Genomic DNA, 17,542 nt, shown 5'->3' with positions numbered 1-17,542 from the left:
TTGTCTATCCATTCTAAATTAAACAGTTTATTATCTCTTAACCCCGAACTCCCAGTCTATCCCACTCCTTCCCCCTAGGCAACCACAAGTCTGCTGTCCAGGTCTGTGAGTCTGTTCTGTTCTGTAGATAGGTTCATTTGTACCATATTTTAGATTCTACATATAAGTGATATCATATGGTATCTTTCTCTTTTTTTTTTTTTTTTTTTTTTTTTTTTTTTGCTTTTCTAGGACTGCTCTGCAGCATATGGAGTTCCAGCTAGGGTCTAATCGGAGCTGTAGCTGCAGCCTACACAGAGCACAGCAACGTGGATCCAAGCACTTCTGCGACCTACACCACAGGTCACGCAATGCCGGATCCCAGCCACTGATTGAGCAGGATCGAACCCGCAACCTCATGGTTCCTAGTCGGATTCGTTAACCACTGAGCACAACGGGAACTCCTCTGTCTTTCTCTTTCTGACTTACTTTATTTAGTATGAAAATCTCTAGTTCCATCCATGTTGCTGCAAATGGCATTATTTTGTTTGTTTTTGTGGCTGAGTAGTGTATTTCCATTGTGTAAATATACCATGTTTTCTTAATCCATTTATCTGTCAATAGACATTTAGGTTATTTTCATGTCTTGGCTATTGTGAATAGTGCTGCAGTGAACATAAGGAGTGCATGTATCTTTTTCAATGAAAGTTTTGTCTGGATACATACCCAAGAGTGGCATTGCTGGATCATATGGTAGTTCTATATTTAGTTTTCTGAGGAACCTCCACCCTGTTTTCCATAGTGGTTGTACCAGCTTACATTCCCACCAACAGTGCAGGAGGGTTCCCTTTTCTCCACACCCTCTCCAGCATTTGTTATTTGTAGTCTTATTAATGATAGCCATTCTGACCAGTGTGAGGTAGTACTTCCTAGTAGTTTTGGTTTGCATTACTCTAATAATTAGTGATGTTGAGCATATTTTCATGTGTCTGTTGGCCATTTGTATGTCTTTGGAGAAATGTCTATTCAGGTCTCCTGCCCATTTTTCAGTTGGGTTGTTTGTTTTTTTTGCTGTTGAGTTGTATGAGTTATTTGTATATTTTGGAGATTAAGCCCTTGTTAGTTGCATTGTTTGCAACCATTTTCTCCCATTCCATAGGTTGTCTTTTGTTTTTGTTTTTGTTTTTTTTTTTATGGTTTCCTTTGCTGTGTAAAAGCTTATAACTTTGATGAGGTCCCACTGGTTTATTTTGTTTAAGATGAAAGTTATTTTCAAGTGATTTCATACTATTGGAAGGAGAGCATCTATGATAGTAAAAGGTCCTAAAGGCATTTTTCTGTTGTGTCAAATTTAGGAATTAGACTGAGTCTGGGCCACATGGATATCAATTCCCATGAGGGTGTGCTATGCTTTCCTCAGGGTCACTGGATTCACAGCCCTAAAATCTCAAAAAGCTCCTATTCTGTTTCCTTTCACTTTTTTTTTCTGACTCTGTACAACTTCCCTCAAACCAGATAATAGTTTAATAAATAAGCCATAGGAGTTCCTTCTGAATGTCCATTAGAGATGAGGAATAATTATACATGTTTCCTGATGGTTGTTGATGATTCAGAGTAAATGCTGGCTTATAGATAGTTTCCCAAAACCATGTACATGTGGGAGTACCCTAAATACAAACTCAGCCCTAATTCCATTCTAGCTGACTCAATATTGAACACCCTTTGCTGTCGGTGTAGATCAACACAGGTTCTGAGTGTCTTGCCCACACTCCATGAATTCTTTGGAGATGAGGAACATCTGGGCACCAAAGATGGAAGAACTTTCAGCTCTAATGCTGGGTAAATTCCTTGAAGGAGGCAGCTTAGAGATGGGGCTGTGGATCATGGACCAGGGAAAACAGTCAAGTCACTGCGTACTTGCCCTATAGAAGGTGTTCGTTTACCTACAGAATCCTGCCTTGGGGCGCTTTATGATTGAAAGGTTTCCTCCCATCCCTATCGCTTCAGTCTGCCTCTTCCTCTTTGAATTTTGGAGTGCCTTAGGGCTCAGGCTTTGGATCCCTGTCTGTACTGCCTCAGGATCCTCACCCCCTCATGGATGTTATACTTAATCTCATGGCTTTACATATGTTTAGGTTGATTACTCTCAATGCACATCTTCAGCCCATACCTTTGAACTCCTGGATTCAGATGTGTAGATGCCCGTTTGCCATCTCCTCTTGAATAGTCGACTGATATCCCTCTTAGATGCAACCTGTCCGAAACTTAACACGCCTCCCCCCATAAGCCTCTTTCTCTTGCAATCTTCTACATCTCAGCAGAGGGCAGCTGCATCCCTCCAGTTGCTCAGGGTAGAAATGTCAGAGTCCTTTTCGATGCCGCTTTTATAAATCTCATCCGTTGTGTCAGCAAACCCCTTCTGCCAGACCTTCAGTATAGGTCTAGAATCCAGTGACCATGGGTGGGCCAGGCCATGGTTAGCTCTCACTTACATTGTTCCAGTGGCCACCCAACCTCTCCTCTTCCTGCTTTGCTCCCCAACCCGGTCTAGTCTCACTATAGCAGTAAGAATAGTTCTTTTAAAAACCTAAAATCAGGTCTCATTCTCCCTCTGCTCAAAATCCTCCCATTGCTTCCCCATCTCAGAGTATAAACACCCTTTAGCTCCCTGTTAGCTCTCAGACCTGATAGCCTGTTTTGATCTCCCTCCCTGTCTATTCTGCTCACAAGCACTTTCCCGCCCTTCCTCGAGGACAGCTTTGGTTGTCTTTGGACTTGCTATTTACTCCACCTGAGAGGGTCTCCACAGATGAACAAGATTGGTTCCTTTACATCTTCAAGTGTTTGCCTGAAAGTCACCTTAGTGAGCTCTTCTCTGATCACACCTTTTAAAATTACCTCTTACAGGAGTTCCCTGGTGGCACAGTGAGTTAGGATCCAGCATTGTCCCTGCTGTGCCACAGGTTCAATCCCTGGCCCTGGAACTTCTGTATGCTTCGGGCATGGCCAAAAAATAAAATAAAATTACCCCCTGCCTCTACTCCAGCATGACCTGTCTGCCTGCTTTGCTTTGTTCTTCTCCAGAACACTTATAGCCATCACACAGGTGGCGGCACAGAGAGATCTCTGTGTGTGTGTACATATCTGTCCCGCTCTTCTAGAAAAATCTGGGAGGATGGGGGATTTTGTTTGCTGCTATATCCTCCATACCTAGAAAAAAAATGGTTGGTGAAAAAAATGGTGTTTTAGGTGATTAATACATAGTTGCTGAATTAATGAATAAGGATTCCGACGTAAGTGTACCAAGAGGAGAAGCAGGAGTCTGAAAGCAGTTCCATGTTTTGGCCCCTAAAAGGTGTATAACATGCTCTATTTGATTATATATTTAAAAAAGTTAAATGTGTATTTTTTTAAAGCAAAGTCTGTTTCAGTAGTAAAGCAGTTTTTTTTTCTTAATCAAATCAGAAAATCCAAATTAAAGCTGTCAGAAACCACTTCAAAGCAGTCTTACCAGAATGTAACTAAAAAAGGAAAGAAATAAAAGTTGAGTTCGTATAAACATCATCTTAGCTAAAAGCCTGTGCCATGTGGAAAATCAGTAAAAGGAAAGGAGACAGAGTACTTTGTTTTTCTTCTGTGTCTCTTGTATTGGAAAAGAAGTCGTTGTCAACTTCAATTTGATCTTTCTTCATTTGGTAGGGAAAAGTAAAATGGTTTTTAATTTTCTCTATATCAATACAAAGGTTAATTAAAGCGTCATTTGGTTGCATTTGACAAGATGGTTTCTTAATTTCCCATATTAGATCCTGATAACTTTTCGAATCATAAAAAAAATTTTAACATACAACAGCCTTGTTTTTATAAATTTCGTATTCTAATAATTGGCGAAATGGGTAATTCTTATCTTGTGTGCCTAATCCTGGTTTCTTGACTGGGGCATTACAGGGACTAGTAAGAGAAAATTTTACAAAATAGAGAACCGGCAGACAACTTCAACTTCTGTTTTTGCTACCATAGTAAATCACCATGAATGAAAGAAAGGACGCTTTAACACTTTTAAAAAATAGGAAGAATAATCTTAGAGTAAAAGGCAGTCTTATTGTCCTTATTTTTATCATTTTGCCATGGACTTCAGATTGTGCTCCCCGAGTGTACAGTCCAAAATTTGGGAATAGTTGATCTGTAATCTGATGATTGGGATTTACCAAGGACAGAGAGTATTGCATACACAAATTTAACTGAGATACTTAGAAAGGAATATCTAATTAGTATAGTGACAGGAGGCTTTGGAGGATATTATCAGGTTACCAAAATAGTAGCTCCTCAAAAAAACTTTTAAGGAAACACTAAAACACTTTTAAAAATAAGCATACGTGGTGTAGATCTCAGATGCAACTCGGATCTGGTGTTGCTGTGGCTGTGGTGTAGGCGGGCAGCTGTAGCTGCAATTCGACCCCTAGCCTGGGAACTTCCATATGCCTCGGGTGCAGCCCTAAAAAGACCAAAAAAAGAAAGAAAAAGAAAAGGAAAAGACATAGTTGAGAAATTAACCTTGGTATTCTTTTAATAGCCCCATATTTTTATTGTATAATAAAAGCAACCTTGGATTCTTTTGTGGTACAGAAAGTTAAGGGTCTGGTGTTAACACTGCAATGACCAATGCAAAGGTCGCTAGTGTGGCTTGGATTTGATTCCTGGCCTAGGAAATTCCATATGCCATAGGTACATCCAAAAATAATAATACTAAGAGCACCCTTAATCTGGGATAAAACATAGTGGAAAGGAATATAAAGTTTTGGAAGTAGAGGTGATGGTTACACAACATTGTGGATTAATGCTAAGATGGTACATTTAAAAAGCTTTATGTTTTGTATTTTTTACCATAATAAAATTTTTTCCTAATTAAAAAAAGGGGAGTTCCTTTCGTGGTGGCACAGCAGAAACAAATCCAACTAGGAACCGTGAGGCTGAGGAATCGAGCCCTGGCCTTGCTCATTGCTGTGAGCTGTGGTGTAGGTCGCAGACACAGCTCAGATCTGGTGTTGCTGTGGCTGTGGCATAGCTGTAGCTCCAATTCACCCCCTAGCCTGGGAACCTCCATATGCCTCAGGTGTGGCCCTAAAAAGAAAAAGGAATATTTTAAAGGAATGTATATATGTATATAACTAAGTCACTTTGCTGTACAGCAGAAATTAGCACAACATTGTAAAACAACTATACTTTAATAAGTAAGAGCTAACCTTGTATCAAGTGCTTATTTTTTGCTATGCACCTTGCCAAGTACTTTTTACGTGTATCGTCTAATTCTAACAGTCCTAAGAGATAGATGTTAGTATTGAAGTTATTTTGGTTGGATGCATTTTTTTTCTTTATGAGATACCCAACTTTATCACAGACAGAAATCTTGGCTCATCATTATATAAATGCTGTGGCAGCCTTTTCCTAAAACTGATCAAAATGAATGTGGATTAAGAATTTTTTTATGGCCACACCCATAGCATATGGAAGTTCCGGGGCCAGGGATTGAATCAGAGCCACAGCTGCGGCCACCTCCAGATCCTTTAACCCACTGTGCCAGGCTGGGGATCAAACCCATGCCTCTGTAGCGACTCAGGCCATTGCAGACGGTTTCTTAACCCACTGAGCCACAGGGGGAACTCCTACTGTTATGTTTGACCCCTTTCATCCAGCGTTCCAGGCATTTCATTTAAGACTGAAATACACTGAATCATTCAGTTATGAAGAATTAATGTGGGCAAGGCAAGTTTTAGATATTGAGGGATTTAAAAATGTGTGTGTGTGTGTGTGTGGGACAGGGTTTCTCTTTGCAAAGAGTACTGTTATCTAGTAAGGTAAGGACATGCTTATGAAAGAAAAGCTCCTGGTTTTAAGGAAAAATCATGTCAAACAAAACCTAGCACAGGGGTCTGCAAACAAGAGCCTATGGGCCATGTTCAGGCCCCTGCCTGTTTTTGTACAGCTGATGAGCTAAGAATGTTTTTTATATTTAAAAAATTGAAAAACAAAAGAAAAAACCAGAGAGTACGTAGCAGAGACTCTGTGGCCCATATAAAGCCTAAAATATATGTATGCTCTGTGGTGCTTTACAGGAAGAGCTTACCAACTTCTGCTGAACAAGGTGAGTGAGCATCATTAAGAGCTGTGTCTAAAGGGTGTGTCGGGGGTGTGTGGTCTGGGAGGACCTCACAGAGAAGCTAGGGTTGATACTGGACCATAATTCAGATCAACAGGAAAGGGGGAGAGAGAAGAGGTGCAAATTCTACAGTAAATTGTTGAGATTGTGTAAAGGTGCTATTTGGATTTTGTTGCTAGTTATGTCTCATAGGGAAGGTTTTTGGATTTTGTTGTTGTTTTGATGGTTTCATTTTACTTTTTCTTTCCTTGAATGTGTCGCACTGTACTTCCCTTTTCTAAGAAATGACTGTCTCATTATTTATGGTCATCTATAGTCTGATCTTGACCTGTCTTTCTAACCTTGTATAGCACTTCTGAACAGGATAATATCAGAAAGGAAATTGTATTCACACGTTAAATACTGATCCTAAAAAAAAAGAATAGTTTTAACAAAAGGACAATAAAACAATATGGCAGGGGTCAGCAAACTTTTTCTGTAAAAGGCCAAATAGTAAATATTTTCACCTTTGCCCACCTACTCAGCTCTGCTGTTGTAACAGGAAAACAGTTGTAGGGCCAGAGTTTACCTCTGTGTTAAAAGTATTTCTAGGCGCTTAGAGGTACTTAAAATGTCAGTAACACTGATTGTCCTTTTAAAAAATTGTTGGAAAAATTAGCACGCATAGTAATAAATTCAGCAGTACAAAACACTGTGTGGATGGTCCCCAACTTATGCTGGTTCAATTTACTGTATTTTGACTTTCTGAAATTTCTAAAGCAGTATGCATTCCGTAGGAACTGTACTTTGGCTTTGGAACTTCCATCTTTTCAGGGCTGGGGATATGGGATGTGAGCCTTGCTCGTGACACTGGGCAACAGAGGGAGCACAGTCAGCCAGGCCATCACGAGAGTCAGCAGCCCACATACTTACAACCACTCTGCACCCACATAGCCATTCAGTTTTTCACTTTCAGTACAGTATTCAGTGAATTCCGTAAGATATTCAACACTTCATTTAAATTAGGCCTTATATTAGATGGTTCTGCCCAACTGTAGGCTAATGAAAGTGTTCAGAGCACATGTAAGGTAGGCTTGGCTGAGCTGTGGTGTTCATAGTTTACGTGTATTAAATGCATTTTCAGAGTTCCCTGGTGGCCCGGTGGTTAAGGACTTAGTGCTATCACTGCCAAGGCCCAGATTTGATCCCTGCCCCAGGAACTTCCTGATGCCTTGGCCACAGATGGAAATAAATAAATAAATGCATTTTCAACTTAGGATATTTTCCACTTACGGTGGGTTTATCAAGATGTACCCCATTTGAGTTGAGGAAGAGCTGTATCCTGAAAAGTGAGTGTCTAGCCATGAACTCTGCTCTCCTGTTCCCCTCCCTAGGGCAACTACTGCTACCAGTTTCTTGGCTCTCTTTTCAGAGTTACTCTGCATGTATAAGAACAAACAGATATATTTGTTAATAAAGGTAATATCATATCCCTTTTTCATGACTACACAACACAGGCGCACTACTTCGTTAATACAAAATACACACTGTTTTGTATGTTAGTTTTTTTTTCTTTTTAGGGCCACACCTGTGGCATATGGAGGTTCCCAAGCTTGGGGCCAAATCAGAACTGCAGCTGCCAGCCTACACCACTGCCACAGCAATACTGGATCCTTAACCCACTGAGCGAGAACAGAGATGGAGCCCGCATCCTCATGGATACTAGTTGGGTTCTTAACCCAGTGAGCCACAACTCCTGTATGTTAATTTTCTTATTTTTCAATGTGTCTCAAAGATCTGTCCTCTTCGTGGTCATCATCTGCTTTATGTAAGTAGAGAAATGTATCTGATATTCCTATTCCGAAATGAAAGGTAAACATTTCGATCAGTATCAAGGCCAAATTTCTCTCACATCCTCCTTCTCTCCTTCTGACTTAGCAGTCGCAGGAGCTGAGTTGGAGAAGCGAGCAAAGAGGAATCCTTGCTGTTGGCGGAAGTGGGGAGGGGACATTAGCCTTTCACCCGCCACTCAAAACTTGCTGTTTGTGCCCTGCAACACCTCCGACGGTGCCACACATCTCGCAGGCAGATCATTTTAAGGAAGGCTGTTGACCTGGATTGAATCTGTTGTTTTCAGTTGTCTCGACTTGGAGCAATGTTCCCTGAAGGTCTTGGAGCCTGAAGGAAGCCCAAGCCTGTGTTTACTGAAGCTGCTGGGTGAGAAGGGCTGTACTGTGGTGGAGCTGAGCGACTTCCTGCAGGCCCTGGAGCACACCGAGGTTCTCCAACTTCTCAGCCCTCCAGGTAGGTGTTGCCCAAAGGCATGCTCTCCAGGAATTCATAGAGACGGACTTAGAGGAGAGGATCTCATTTAACCAGATAAATTGTGTTATGTATCTTTGCAACATGTAAATGTATGGAACCTCATTTTTTTCCCCAGGTTGAAACTAAAGAACACAGATAACATCATGCATAAACACTGATTGGATCGTGTTTCATAAAAACAGCTATAGAAGACATTTGGGGGACAGTTGGCGCAACCCGAATATAACCTGCATGTTAGACATTAGGGAATTACTATGTCATGATGGGGTTGTAGTTCTGTAGAAGAGTGTTATTATTCCAAGGGGATGCAGGCCAAAGTGTTGAGGGGTAAGCTTTCTATAACTTGCATTTAAATGGTACAGCCAAGAAAGTAAATACATACATATTTATGTATGTATGTGAATGAGATAACATATGATAAATGTTTATTGTTTAAGGTTTTTGCCAACATGATGCTTTTGAAATGTTGAGTGACTCAGCCATGTGATTTTTCCCCTGAATATACCAATATTGAGTGAGATTGCTCAGTTCCAAGGTCAGATGTGAGGAACAGAAAACAGCCTTTCCTTTCCACAACTATGGATGTTGTTGCTCGATTACAGTGGTGTCAGCAGGAGGGACCGTGTCATCCGAGTCTCCTGGCGGCTGCGGCCCTGCTGACCTTCTTTCTCGTGGGCTTGGGGAGTTAGGGCCACACGGCATAGTGGTGGTGTACCGTCAGTCACACATACCAGAAACCTCAGCTCAAGTTGGCGTGATAAAGGGAGTATGTTGATTCCAACGGAAAAGTCTGGAAGCCCTTTGGGCTCTAAGAAAGGCAGTGCGCGGCCCCTTTTCCAAGGACTTAGATTTTGTCTTTGCTCTTCCTTCCTTGTCATTGGCTTCCTCCCAAGACTGGCTTTCTGCATAGTCACAGGTTGTCTGCTGGCTGTTCCTTGCATTTATCTTGGTCCCAGCAAAACTCATAGGCGCATCCTTAATAAGTTAATAATTTTGCTCACATGCCTGTCACTGTTCCTGTCACCAGCCAGGAGATGGAATGTGCCAATTCACCCGGCTTACAGCCAGGAGTGGAGTGGGTTGAGTCAGCTTTCCAGAAACCTCATGGATCGCCAAGCAAAATTGGGTGCTGGGGGTCAGGGAGATGGAGGTGGGTAACTAAAAAGTCTACAGCAAATGGAAGAGACCCTGCATTATTAGCTAGGAAACTTAAGCTCTCCCGTTATCCCCTGCTTTACCAGCCCTAGTACAGGTGATGAAATATGCCTCCTACAAGTGCCTCCTTTGTGTTCCCCACTGTATGGAAAGCTTGACGGATGTTTCTCAGCACCTCTTCATACAGGAGGGCTGGAGTAGGAATAACCAGATGCTAATGCCCATCCCATCTAGATACAGTTGCTTTCTGTCACCAAACAGTCCACTATTTCTTCGGGTGACATTTGTTTTTTTTTTATTTTTTTGTCTTTTTGCCATTTCTTGGGCCGCACCCGCGGCATACAGAGGCTCCCAGGCTAGGGGTCCAATTGGAGCCGCAGCCACCAGCCTATGCCAGAGCCACAGCAACGCAGGATCCGAGCTGCATCTGCCACCTACACCACAGCTCACAGCAATGCCGGATCCCCAACCCACTGAGCAAGGCCAGGGACCAAACCCGCAACCTCATGGTTCCTAGTCGGAATCATTAGCCACTGCGCCACAACGGGAACTCCGACATTTGTTAATTTTTATATCCCCAGTGACTCAAAAGTATCTAGGTATTGTGATGATTGAAACCTGTCAGTCCTGGAGTTCCTGTTTTGGTTCAGTGGGTTAAGAACCTGACATCATCTCTGTGACGATGCGGGTTCAATTCCTGGCCTCGCTCAATGGGTTAAGGATCCGCCGTTGCTGTGAGCTATGCTGTGGGTCACAGACGTGGCTTGGATCCCACACTTCTGTGGCTGTGGTGTAGGCCAGCAGCTCCAGCTCCAATTGGAATCCTAGCCTGGGAACCTCCATATGCTGTGGCCCAAAAATGGAAAAAAAAAAAAAAAAGGAAATCTGCCAGTCTAGGGCACTCAGCTACTAAGCTCTCATACTGTAGAGTATGGGGGCCTCTGAAAAATTAAGACACCTCTTTGGGAATTAAATATAACTTTAATATCTCATTATGGTTTTCACTAATTGCACTTAATTATTCTGCCTGGTGTTGCCAAGCCTATAAAATGAGAGTAAGTGTTCTCTGCCTCGAAGACCTGGAGGCGCTGCATGGGACGATGCTGTGTTGCGTTGCATCTAGACAGCCATGGAGGCTGCACGGCTCATGATCTGTGGTGTGATCACTGGCCTGAGATCTAAAGTTTCCAAGTTTTCAAAGTTTCCCATACGTGCAACTGGGCTTGACTGGAATTGAGGCACATATTTATTCATGTGTGATGATATGCTGGAAATTTCTAACCATATTTTATATTTTGACGTGCTAAGCCACCAGTGAATACAGTGCCATCCTAACAAACATCAGTAATCTTTTGAAAAAGCTGTTTCTGCTCTTTGTGTCTTTTTCCAAATGTAGGCTCAGCCCTTTACCGTCAGTGTTCCCCTATGCAGACTGTTCTCATATTTGACCTGCAGGCTTTTTCGTTTATCCCCTGGGGCCTTTTCCGCACTTGAGGGGAGACTAGAGAAAGGAAAGCAGTTTCTACATCACCACATAGCCACTTATGCACTGTTGTGGGGAAGTTTTATGTCTTGTTAGCCATAAAGAATTCATTAGAAATCGGTTGGTACTTGAATGTTAATTATTGATTTAAGAGGAACTATTTGGAGATCTAATAAAGCTTAGTAATTTACAGTTAGCTTTCTACCTGCATCTTAGGTAGACAATCTAAAAGCTTACTATATTTACATATGTTCAAATATAGAAATGTGAGAGTTAGGAAATAATTTTAATATTTGAATAGGGACTTTGAGAATAAAAACTGTTACAATTATATTAAGAAGGCAAGCCAAGGAGTTCCTGTCGTGGCTCAGTGGTTAACGAACCCAACTAGTATCCATGAGGACGAGGGTTCCCTCCCTGGCCTCGCTCAGTGGGTTAAGGATCTGGCGTTGCCATGAGCTGTGGTGTAGGTTGCAGGTGCAGCTCAGATCCCTAGTTGCTGTGGCTCTGGTGTAGGCTGACAGCTACAGCTCTGATTCTACTCCTAGCTTGGAAACCTCCATATGCCACAGGTGTGGCCCTAAAAAGACAAAAAAAAAAAAAAAAAAACCACAAAAAAACAAAAACAAAAAAACAAAAAAAACAGGTTTATAGGTTTATCCCATCTCAAGTTTTTCCTTTTCATTGTATTTTCACAAAGATTCAGGAATACGAAGGAGGAGTATTCTAACATTTTTTCCCTTTTTTGGTAATGCAGTTTTGTAATGGAACATTAGTTCTTACTCCACCAAGTCTGATGACTTTTCTCTCATTGTCTCTATGGAAAGCTCTGATTTGGGTGACTAAGACGCTGTGAACCTCTGAGCAGGCCTTTCAGGCCTAAATACAAGGAGAAGGGGAAACTAGATTTGTTTTAGTCTCATTTTGCCATAGGAAATGGCTGTGGTACTGAGTTTCTTGAATGTCTTTGACTTGGTAGCCTGCAGGTAGCTTGGCAAGGTTCCTGAATCTCTAACTGGACCGATTGCCTTGATTAGAAGCCAACTTCAGTGGTCCCTCACTTCGCAGGAGCTCTAAGCCAAGGGTAGTTCACCCCCAAATTCTAGCTCTCCATGGGCTCTGACATCCAACATATTTTCCAAAGGATTGAGGTTTGCCCTTTTCTGCTCCCCCTCCAATTGGGCTTTTCCGAAGCACATGGGTTGGCCAGCCTGCCTCTCAGACTGGTCTTGCCTGCACTTTATGTTGGAGAAATGGCTTATCATTTTTATGTGCAGATGGTGTTCATCCCTATTTTCTAGCACTGATTCCTTGTTCTCCTATTTTTATTCCTTTGGTCATTTCAGTAGGAATTTGGGAAAGGGGCTTTAAATGGATTTGCTGAAATTGTTTTGAAACAAAGTCTATAGTAATTTTTTAGACTTTTTTTTTTTTTATCAAAGAGTCAAAGACTGATCCCAAAGTACCAAAATTGGCATCTGTAACCTTGGCAAATATGGATAAACTTAGGTGTGTATTTCAATTTTTTTTTTTTTTTTTTTTTTTTTTTTTGCTTTTGCTTTAGGTGAAAATCATTTGAGTGCAGATTCTTAGGCTGTATCAACTAGAGTCCTGCACCTCATGGAATGGTGCCAGGGAAGCCATGCCCTGACCTGGGATTAGCTAACTAGAAGCTAGAAAGTGGGGATGTTTAGAGAGAATTAATATGATTCACGTGGGCTTCATTAGATGGCTCCCAGGGTTCTCTGCTCTGGTTTTGTGATGCTGCCATTTTTTTTCATTCTTGTATTAAAGGAGCTTTGCTACAGGTACATTTCACATGTACTGGCAAAGTCAAAGATTTCTCTTCGTTGGCATCTTTTCCCTTTTCCTCCTGCTCTTATTTCATATCAATTCATTTTTCTCCTTTAATTCCTTGTAACATACCCATTGTTATGTTGCTGATATCAATTTTATTTTTATTACTTTTATTGTCTCCAAGAGCAAAGATGGTTGAATATTGTTCTTTAGTTTCCAAGTACGTTGATTCCACATTTTATCTTTACAGTTCTGTGAAGGACCACAGCAGTACTATCATGAATATTTAAATTTCAAATGTAAGCACACATTTATGTGGAAAAGGAGATTACTAGAAGTTACCATTTGGCTAAAATCACAGTTGGTTATTGACAAAAGTAGGATTAGAACCCAGGTCTACTGACCCTGACCTGAACTCAATGTCATTTCCATAATGCTAGGAAATTTCTGGATTGTTTGGGAAGCTTAGTTGTGGAGTATTACCTCAATTGTGTCTTTGACTCATAGACTTCAATTTTTTTTCTTCTTGCCAAATTAAAAAGTACTCAAATACTAGACCTTACTGATAAGGGACTTGCATTGTTTCATAAATGACAGAAATTCCTAAAAACAAAATATTAAGAAGTGAAAAGGGGTAAAGATGGTATAGATGGAACTAAGATTAAGGAAGAAGTGGGGAGTTCCCATTGTGGTACAGCAGAAACGAATCCAACTACTAACCATGAGGTTGCAGGTTTTATCCCTGGCCTTGCTCAGTGGGTTAAGGATCCAGTGTTGCCATGAGCTGTGGTGTAGGTTGCAGACACAGCTCGGATCCTGCATGGCTGTGGTATAGGCCAGGAGCTGTAGCTCTGATTCAACCCCTAGCCCTTTTTTTTGCTTTTTAGGGCTGCAGGTGCAGCCCTAAAAAAAAAAAAAAAAAAAAAAAAAAGATTAAGGAAGAAGTAGAGGGATAGAAAGAGAGTGGCGGTGAGGCCTGGAAGGATGGGTTTCCATGCCAGGGTGTTAAAGGGAGTTGGTGACCTACAAGGAGGAGGGATGTGATGTCAATACCAGGTTTCACTGAAGTTCATGCACATGTCAATTGACCTGTAAGAAGGACTTATGTGGACACACCCTGGTTGTGTAATGGGGAGGAAATTGTTGGGGGAAGAGGACTAGTATTTATTCTGGGACACTCTGGGATGCTTTTCAGTAACATCTCAGAAATGTTCAAAAATGAGATTGAAGGAGCGTTTCAGATGGAAGCTGATGAGGGGGAAAAAAAATGTTTGGTTCATGGCCTCTGAAAACATGCACAACAGGTCCATTCCTGGAAGAGCTGTGCATTACATTGCTACTAAGTGCATCAAAAGAGAGACTAACTCAGAGGGAACCTACAGTGAATCCTTTTGTCAAGAATCGCCCAGATTAATCTGTTTAGTAATTCCCGCAGGGTTTTTACTTATCGTTTCATATCTGTAGTCTGTGGATCTACAGAGGTGTATGTTGAAAGCACAATCCTCATGTTCCATCATACTTTGTCAGATTCTCTCCGGCTTACAGGAAATCAAGTAACCTCTTTGACTTCTTAGCAGATGGTATCTGAAAATAGGCTTGTTTGCCAGGAAGCTTTGCATTCACGCTTTCAAGTGGAACTTTCACTTGTATGCCCTGGTCCGCCCTCCATTGCGGTGCCATCTTCTTTCCTGACTTGGTTCAGCCCCTTTGGACTGGTGGGCGCTGCATCAGGGTGATTTGAGGTGACCACGGTTCCCTGTAGCTCTCACTATGTGGGAGGAAGGAAATATGTGTGGTTAAAACATGGGAGGTATTGCAACTTCTTTGCCCTCCCGAGGGCGGTTTCCAAATCACGCTTTGCCTTTCAGTTCTCAGGCTTTGAAGCAATAAATCATAAATACATGCCTCTGCTTGCTTCTTGAAGACTTAGGCTCCTCAAATTGTTGGTACGGGACAGACATATGAGCTGAGTTTGAATGTCTGTTCAAAGTCATTTAGTCGTGGCTCCCACAAAGGAAGCTTTTAAAACATTCTGGTCACGTGGGCCCCTTCCAGCAAAGTCATTCATTCCTTTGTAAGACACTCTGGAGAGAAAGTCTTCCCATTTCCTTCATTCTCATCTTTTGTCTCTGTGTAATAGCAGAGAGTATTTGCCATGGTATGTTTTTAAGCACTGGCGTGGTACAAAACTATTACATTTAGAATGGCTAAGCAGTAAGGTCCTACTGTACAGCACAGGGAACTATATCCAGTCTCTTGGGATTGAACATAGTGGAAGATAATATAAGAAAGGGACTGTATACACACACACACACACATGACTGGGTCACTTTGCTGTATAGCAGAGATTGGTACAACATTGTAAATCAACTATACTTTTTTTTTGCTTTTTTAGGGCCACTCTTGCAGCATGTGGAAGTTCCCTGGCTAGGGGTCAAAGTGGAGCTACAACTGCCAACCTACACCACAGCCACAGCAACACCAGATCTGAGCTGTGTCTCTGCGACCTACACCACAGCTCACAGCAACGCCGGCTCCTTAACCCACTGGGAGTGAGTCTAGGGATCGAACCTGTGTCCTCACGGATACTAGTCGGACTTGTTTCTGCTGCGCCACAACGGGAACTCTCCAACTATAATTTAAAAAACAAAAACATTGTGCTCTTCCTGACACACTCCCTTCAGTAAGAGAGGCTCACTGTGACAGAAGTTAGGATTAGATGGAAGATGGAATCATAGGAAAATGATAACTATGTGAGGTGGTAGGTATCTTAATTAACTTGATTGTGTAACCATTTCACAACATATATCTACATTAAATCATGTTGGAGTTCCCATTGTGGCTCAGTAGTAATGAACCTGACTAGGATCCATGAGATTGTGGGTTCAATCCCTGGCCCCGCTCAGTGGGTTAAGGAGCCAGCATTGCTGTGGCTGTGGTATATGTAGGCTGGTGGCAACAGCTCCAATTGGACCTCTAGCCTGGGAACGTCGTTGTGCCTCCAGTGCGGCCCCAAAAAGAAAAAAAAAAAAAAGGCAGTGGGCTGCTGGTTGAAAGTAAGGAAACAAAGTTAGCAGCTGTTAACAATAGTTCGGTCAAGTGGGGATGGTGGCTTGGATTAAGATCATGCCATTGAAGATGGTGAGATGTGGGAAGACTTAACTGAGAGGCCTTGCAGCCAGATTACATGTAGAAGAGGAGGGATTTGGGGGTGACTGCTAAGTTTCTGTCCTGAGTGACGGGATGCTCAGGGGCAGCCGGGACCTGGTTTATCCTCCGTGAGGTGGGGAGACTGGGGAGCCTGGCAGAGAAATGTATGGGATTTTGGACATCAAGTTTGAGATGGCGGTAAGACATCTACATTTCAAAGTGAGTTTAGCCACGATGCCTATTTTTTTTTTTTTTTCAGATTTATCCTCATTCCCTTCTGTTGTCGTACCTTCTTTTTTCTCTTGTCATACCTAAACTTTGAAAGTCAGAATGTCTCTTAAAGTTGTGATATACGTCTCTCCTGGCAGATGAATGATATGTGGGAGCATTAAGGTACAGTGTTGTAGGGCTTCCCCTGTGGCTCACAACATAATTCCTCGGCATTGCTTCTCCAGTGGCTGTGGCTCGACCCCGAGCTGGGGAACTTCCATGTGCCGCAGGTGCGGCCACTTGTTTAAAAAAAAAAAAAAAAAAAATAGATACAGTGTTGTGGTGGATCTTCTGGCTTAAATAAGAGTGCTCATCTCATTTTCTGACTTGAACATGTACTCCTACCACCATGGATTACAGAACTCAGACAAACTGTTACTTCACCCACCCACCCTCTGCCAATTTGGCATCCACAGACAGAACTAATGAATATGAAAGCTTTTCCTTGGCAAAAGTTGTAAATTCTTTTTTGAGAGGCTCATTTACTAAAGATTTTTTAGGGTTTCTTCAGACCCTTGAATGTAATAGGTAAGCAATCATATTTACTCATTTTGGATTTTGGTTTTATTATCTGGCATGGATTTTGCATGCCTATTTTACTTTAAAGACTATTTTTTCCCTAGAAAGTTTCGTACCTTTCAGGTATTAAGGTTGCTATTATTTAGACTCTCTCCTCATCTCGTTTTGTTCCCTTGGATTGGTGGGTCATAGAGGGAAAAGGTATTATGACATCATATTCAAGATGGATGAGGGGGAAAAGAGGTGTGGGCAATGACGTTTTATAAGTTTTAATGATCTTTTCTCCTTCCTTCTGGAAAGTCAACCAACCCATGTTTATGTATGATAACCTTGGCAAATGTAAAATTTCCTAGCCTTGGTTCCTTTTGTGTCACTTTTCTGTTGCATAAAAATTACCCCAAAACCAAAAACTTTAAAATAATAAACAGGCACTCCCACTGTGGCTCAGCAGTATCGAACCTGACTAGTATCCATGAGGACAAAGGTTCGATCCCTGGCCTTGCTCAGTGGGTTAAGGATCCGATGTTGCTGTGAGCTGTGGTATAGATCTCAGATTTGGTGTTGCTGTGGCTGTGGCATAGGCCAGCAGGTACAGCTCCAAGTCTTAACCTGGGGACTTCCATATGCCAAGGATGTGGCCGTAAAAAGACTGAAAAAAAAAAAAAAAAGGATTAAAAAAACAAAAACAAAACCAGCATTCATTTATTATCTCACAGTGTCTGAGGAGAGGA

The 17,542-nt window shown here is 41.8% G+C and overlaps 1 protein-coding gene across 2 annotated transcripts in view; it reads left to right on the top strand.

Annotated features, from left to right (window-relative positions):
* Nucleotides 1-17,542, top strand: part of MALT1 (MALT1 paracaspase) — a 67,983-nt gene that overhangs the window by 3,698 nt on the left and 46,743 nt on the right. For both annotated transcript variants that reach the window (XM_021100025.1, XM_021100024.1), the window contains exon 2: nt 8,250-8,416. In XM_021100025.1, coding sequence (XP_020955684.1) covers nt 8,250-8,416 — 167 coding nt within the window. The remainder of the gene's footprint in view (nt 1-8,249; nt 8,417-17,542) is intronic.

Source organism: Sus scrofa, chromosome 1 (genome assembly GCF_000003025.6).
Source record: "Sus scrofa isolate TJ Tabasco breed Duroc chromosome 1, Sscrofa11.1, whole genome shotgun sequence".
Lineage (NCBI taxonomy): Eukaryota > Metazoa > Chordata > Mammalia > Artiodactyla > Suidae > Sus > Sus scrofa.
Note: the sequence above shows the minus strand (reverse complement) of the source record. Positions and strands in the feature narration are given on the sequence as shown.